The sequence below is a fragment of the Dendropsophus ebraccatus genome, chromosome 2, assembly GCF_027789765.1.
Source record: "Dendropsophus ebraccatus isolate aDenEbr1 chromosome 2, aDenEbr1.pat, whole genome shotgun sequence".
Lineage (NCBI taxonomy): Eukaryota > Metazoa > Chordata > Amphibia > Anura > Hylidae > Dendropsophus > Dendropsophus ebraccatus.
In genome coordinates, this window is record NC_091455.1 from 183,025,840 (window position 1) to 183,031,731 (window position 5,892).

Sequence of the window (5,892 nt, forward strand, 5' to 3'; positions counted from 1 at the left end):
ATCTGGTTTTGGGCCGACTCGTGGTACTTTGAGAATAGTCATACATGGTGGGGTCTTCTATCTGCTTCTGTCGTGTTATGGCTTTAGTTTTGTCTCTCACCCACTTCAGTGGTAAAGGTTGAACCTCAGTTTTGTTTTTAGCTCGAGGGTTAAAGTTGAAACGATCCACTCTATGTTTTGCTTGATTGGAGTTCCTTCCTCTGGGGCACCCAGATGACTCCTTCACTGGGGCCCTCTGAAGTTTCCCGGCGGCTTTCTTATCTGCACTTCCTTGGAGGTTTCAAGGCTTGGGCATTGCCTCCTAACATGCCCTCTTCCTCCACACTGGTAGCAGATTATAGCATCTTTTCTTTTTCTCTCCTTCTGGGAGGCAGTACCCGAGGGCACAGTCTCAGCCCTTTCATCAGGCTGTAACTGAGTACCAGCTACTAAAGTCACCAGCTCAGTTAGCTTTGACACTTGTTCCCTCAGCTGAGCTAACTCCTCCCCAGCACAACAAGCTTGTACTGTCTGCACTTTAGTACTGAAGGTTCCTGGGACCTTGACACTGACCCCTTTTTCCTCCAACATGGCTTCCTCTTCTCGGACCAACTTGACCAATTGGTTATATCTAAGAGTGCCACAGTCCCCTTGGGACCTCAACTTGAGCATAACTGGGTCTAAGGGTAGGGCTCCTCGAAGTAGCTGTCTTACTCTGACACTGTCCACTGAGTCGGCATCCATCCCTCTCTTCAGCCTCATCTGATGCAATATTTTATCCAACCGCTGTATATAAAGAGACAGCTTTTCTCCCTTTTCTTGGTAAGTGTGCTCAAACTGGTACAAGAGTTCAGAGACTCCCTCTGTCCTACCGAACACATCCTGTAGTGCCTCCAGGTAGTCGTGTGCAGTGCAGTCTTTCTTACTCAACTTAAGATTCCTAATAGTATCAGCCGCTACCCCTTTCAAACTTTCCGCTATCCTTTGCCTTTTGAGAGCTTCAGAAACTTCCCATTCATCCAGACCTTGCAGAGCCTGTTCCATCCAGGCCTCAAAGCTTTCTTCATCAGATGGGAGAGGCTGAGTCCCTGAGAACATTGGCAAGCGTTTATATCTAGCCGTTGAATGTCCTGACTTGGCACACTTTTCCACTAATTCACCAAGAGCATTCAGAAACTCTGGGCCAATTGTGGCGGTAGTGGTTGTTTGAGTCGAAGGTTGACTTGCAAGCTGTATCGGCTGTTCTTCAGCTGGTACGACTATTTCCACTTTGTATTTTTCATTTCCTACTTCCAGATTGCTAGGCACCACTACATTAGCAACAGGGCAGTCTAATTCCAATAGAACTCTCATGGTATTACCACTCTGGTCTTGCTTTAGACCTCTAATGAAACAACGACTGTCGGACAGAGTCTCGTCCATTATCTGGTAAATCTGTCTATGGGTAAGGATGGTGGTGGAAATGGACAGGCCTAGACAGTGACTCTGGTCCAGTTGGAGGGTTCTGCACCATTCAGCAACGGCTTGTGGGTCTAGGGTTGGTTCTGCCATTATTTTGCTGTTGCTGACTGGGTCTGAGACACTTTGGGGGGAGGGAAAGGGGCGGAGTCACTCACAAGTAGGCGGGCCACCGAGTATCCCGGACGAGCCCCCAAATGTAGCACACCCGTAGGTGGAGCTTTATTATAATAATTGGATGGGACCCCTGCCTGAAACCTTGGTGACACCCCAAATATTCCCCAACTCTCTGACACAGTTTCTTTGACAGCAGGAAAACACATTTATTGGGACAGGTTAGTAGAATTGTCCTTAGAGCAGGTAACACAATAGACAAGTAGCAAACAGCAACAAAAGAAAATGATTTGCCAATTAACCAGCAATAATGAACTTAAGGTAATGTTATTAATTACACATGCATAGACATCTAATCACACAATAAACTGTAATTTTATGATCCAACTGGTTCAAAAATGCTCTCAGAGGGTTTTGTCTGAGGTAGGAAAAAAACAGGGTTAAGGAGGAAAAATGTGTCCATAGTCCTCTAGTACCAAAACCCAGAGAAGTCCAGCATGTGCACAGCTGTGAATGAAGTAGCTCCCAAACAGATGACAGATAACAGTGCAGGGACTGATAGGCTTTAGCTGTAGTCTCTCTCTGTACATGCAGGTGGGGCTGTCACTTATTCCCCTCACTGTCACACATACACCTCACAGCACTTGTATTTATTCCCTGTATTTTCCCTCCAGTCTGCAGGGTTATATGTAACACACTATGGCGGCATGTGATGTGGCTCCTGTAAGTATGTGCTACTGTTATCTCCTGCTCAGAAATGGCTGACAGCACTACACATCCACCATGTGTCCTTCCTGAGATGGTGGCCGCCTCACACCAACACTGTAACTTGTTGCACACTGTAACTGGTTGTACTCACAGCCCGGGCATGTGTCTGATAACAGGCAGGTTCTTTGCAGGTGCTTTATGGGGTGATAAATGTCTTTTAGGGATCTCTTCACTTGCTTCCAGCAGCATCCCAAAACCACACTGTCCTTGCCACCCCAGCATCCTCTTTTCTCCTTCCTCCTCTTAGCTCCTCCCCCACTGACCCTGGGGGATCATGGGTCTTGTAGTTTAATTATCCATCACTGCACTGGAAAGCTCTGAGTGTAATCCCACCCCAGCGCACAGCCTGAGCAGCATTAACTCTTTATTTGCTGAAGAATTCCACCAGCAGAGATGCTCTACATATATATATATATATATATATATATATATATATATATATATATATATATATATAGTATATGGCCCCCTCTGTGTATTCCCCTTATAGATGACCCCTCTGTGTAGTCCACTATAGTAGATGCCCCCCTCTGTGCATGCCCTATTGAATACACCCCCCCCCCCAGTGTAGTTCCCCTTATAGATGGCCCCTCTGTGTAGTTTCCCTTTTAGATGCCTCCTCTGTGTTGTCCTCCTTATAGTTTGCCCCCTTAAAGATGACCCCCATGTTGTCCCCCTTAGAAAAGGCCCCCCTTGTGTTATCTATCCCCCCCATAAAGATAGCCCCCTTGTGTTGCCCATCCCCCATATAGATATCCCCCAGTGTTGTCCATCCCTCTATAAGTAGCCCCCCAGTGTTGTTCATCCCCCTTTAGGTAGCCCCCAGTGTTGTCCATCCCCCTTTAGGTAGCCCCCAGTTTTGTGCATCCCCCTATAGGTAACCCCCAGTTTTGTGCATCCCCCTATAGGCAGCCCCAGTGTTGTACATCCCCCTATAGGCAGCCCCAGTGTTGTGCATTCCTCTATAGGTAGCCCCCAGTTTTGTGCTCCCCCTATGGGTAGCCCCCAGTTTTGTGCATCCCCCTATAGGCAGCCCCCAGTCTTGTGCATCCCCTTATAGGTAGCCCCCAGTGTTGTCCATCCCCCTATATATAGCCCCCAGTTTTGTGCATCCCCCTATAGGTAGCCCCCAGTTTTGTCCATCCCCTATAGGCAGCCCCAGTGTTGTGCATCCCCCTATAGGTAGCCCCCAGTTTTGTGCATCCCCCTATAGGCAGCCCCCAGTCTTGTGCATCCCTAGCCTCATATAGCCCCCAGTGTTGTTCCTCCCCCATATAGCCCCCAGTGTTGTTCCTCCCCCATATAGCCCCCAGTGTTTTTCCTCCCCCATATAGCCCCCAGTGTTGTTCATCCCCTATATTACTCCCAGTGTTGTTCCTCCCTCATATAGACCCTAGTGTTATACCTCCCCCATATCACCCCCAGTGTTGTTCCTCCCCCATATAGCCCCCAGTGCTATACTTCCCCCATATAGCAGTGTTGTCCCCCCCTATATCGCCCCCAGTGTTGTTCTTCCCCCATATAGCCCCTAGTTTTGTTGTTCCTCCCCCATATAGCCCCGATGTTCCCCTCTGATAAAAAGAAAAAAACAAAACAGAACTCACCTAACCACACGCTACCCCGACGGTCGCTGGTCTCTTCTGGATGAGCAGCTCCCTGTTTCGAGTCCCACGCAGCACCATCACTGAGCTCAGTGTGCGCGGCGGCTGGGGCTTCCGCTACAGGGAGTAACGCGCTCTCTGTACCGGAAGTCCCAGCCGCCGCGCACACTGAGCTCAGTGATGGCGCTGCATGGGACTCGAACAGGGAGCTGCTCATCGGGCGGGGGCCGGGCCAACACTCTTGTGATCGCAAGCAAAACGCTGCTTGTGATCACAAGAGTGATTAACAGCGCGGGAAGCCTATGGCTTCTTGCACTGTCAATCAAAACACTGAACACCCGGGAGGCCACTGGGTACTGCAGGCGGTCAGCTCCGGGGGCCAAGGCCTCGGGCCCCAGGATGCTAGGGGCCCCGTAGCCGCCGCTCCGGCGGTAGTTCCGCCAGTGAACAAAAGGCTTACGTTCTGCCCATTCTCCCAAACCAGCCTCCCCCTCCAATGTACCAATGTTTAGCAATGACGCTACAAATACGGGGGGACTCAGGAGCATCACTGATTGGTCCTCAGTGACAGCTCTGAGTCCAGCCGGGATCCCTTCAGCCTGCAGCACTACGTAAATTTGTGATTACTACGGAACTTGCGTAGTGTGAACATAGCCTTAATCTGTACATGAGTATATTCATATGTAAAACCCTTCAAAATATTCCTTATATTATTATTATTATTATTATTATTATTAATAATAATCTAAATCCTGTTCATTGTACCTATTCTGAAGCCGAGAGACAGCGTTTGCTCTGATCATGGTCAATATAGTAAAAAGAAATGCAGACAAAAACGAAGCAACACCAAAATAAATTCAAATTCTTTATTTTTTTTAAATATGCAACATTGTAATGAAATATTACCGGCCCTTTAATGAATAGCTGATCCGGTGACTCTCAGGTCAGGTCTGGTGGAGACCACAGAACGTGCCGCAGATCATTCCCTCCTCTATTATCCTGGTCTGAGAGTCACCGGACCAAAGATCCAGAGGAAGGCGAAGAAACCCCCCGGAGACTTCTACCTCAGGGGGGAAAAAAATTCCTTCCTGACCCCACAAGTGGCGATCGGATCTGATCTCCCTGGATCACGACTAGCCTGCTGCATATTGCTGTATAGAGTATATAGGATCAGGACCCTGTAAGGAAAGAAAGACAGAGACAGTAATGCTGCACAGTATGTTGTCCCTATAGAAATAATAATAATTATTATTACATATATATCCATCACATATACAATACATATACATATACAATGTCCTGCTCCTAGGAGCTTACAATCTATATGGATCGGGAGACCTGCCCTTAAGAGCTTACAGGCTTATATATAATACATGACTACATGCAGGGGCGCCGCAATCATGAGGCGACTTGAATCGTCTGCCTCAGGCGGCGCCACCAGCTGTCTTCATGGGGGGCGGCATTCAGTGGCAGATTATAATATGGGCGGTTCGGGCGGCCGCCCACATTATAATCCGCCACTGACTGTACTGGAGCCCCCCCGCCCCCCGGCAGTATCTGTAATGAGATGCTGTGAGCGGGGGAGACTGTATTCAGAAGCGCCGCGCTGTAATGAATCAGCCGCGCGGTGCTGTTACTACAGCGCGGCGCTTATGAATACAGTCTCCCCCGCTCACAGCATCTCATTACAGATACTGCCGGGGGGCGGGGGGGCTCCAGTACATGCATTCCACGTCCGTGATCCGTCAGGATCACGGAACGTGGGAATGCAGCCTAGTCCCCCGGCTGATGTGCGGCTGCCCGGGGTGTCCCATCCTGTCCCCGGCAGCGCGCGCATCAGAGAGATCCCCGTGCGCCGGAAGTCACAGCCACAGGCACACGTGGAGCTCTCTGATGCGCGCGCTGCCGGGGACAGGACGGGACACCCCGGGCAGCAGCACATCAGCCGGGACCAGACCAGAGAGGCTCGACG

At 49.6% G+C, this 5,892-nt stretch overlaps 1 protein-coding gene across 1 annotated transcript; it reads right to left on the reverse strand.

Annotated features, from left to right (window-relative positions):
• Positions 1-222: 222 nt before the first annotated feature.
• On the reverse strand, positions 223-1,530 carry LOC138784205 (paraneoplastic antigen Ma2-like). Its single transcript, XM_069959714.1, has one exon. It carries the CDS (start codon positions 1,528-1,530, stop codon positions 223-225), a length of 1,308 nt encoding a protein of 435 aa, XP_069815815.1.
• Positions 1,531-5,892: the final 4,362 nt, after the last annotated feature.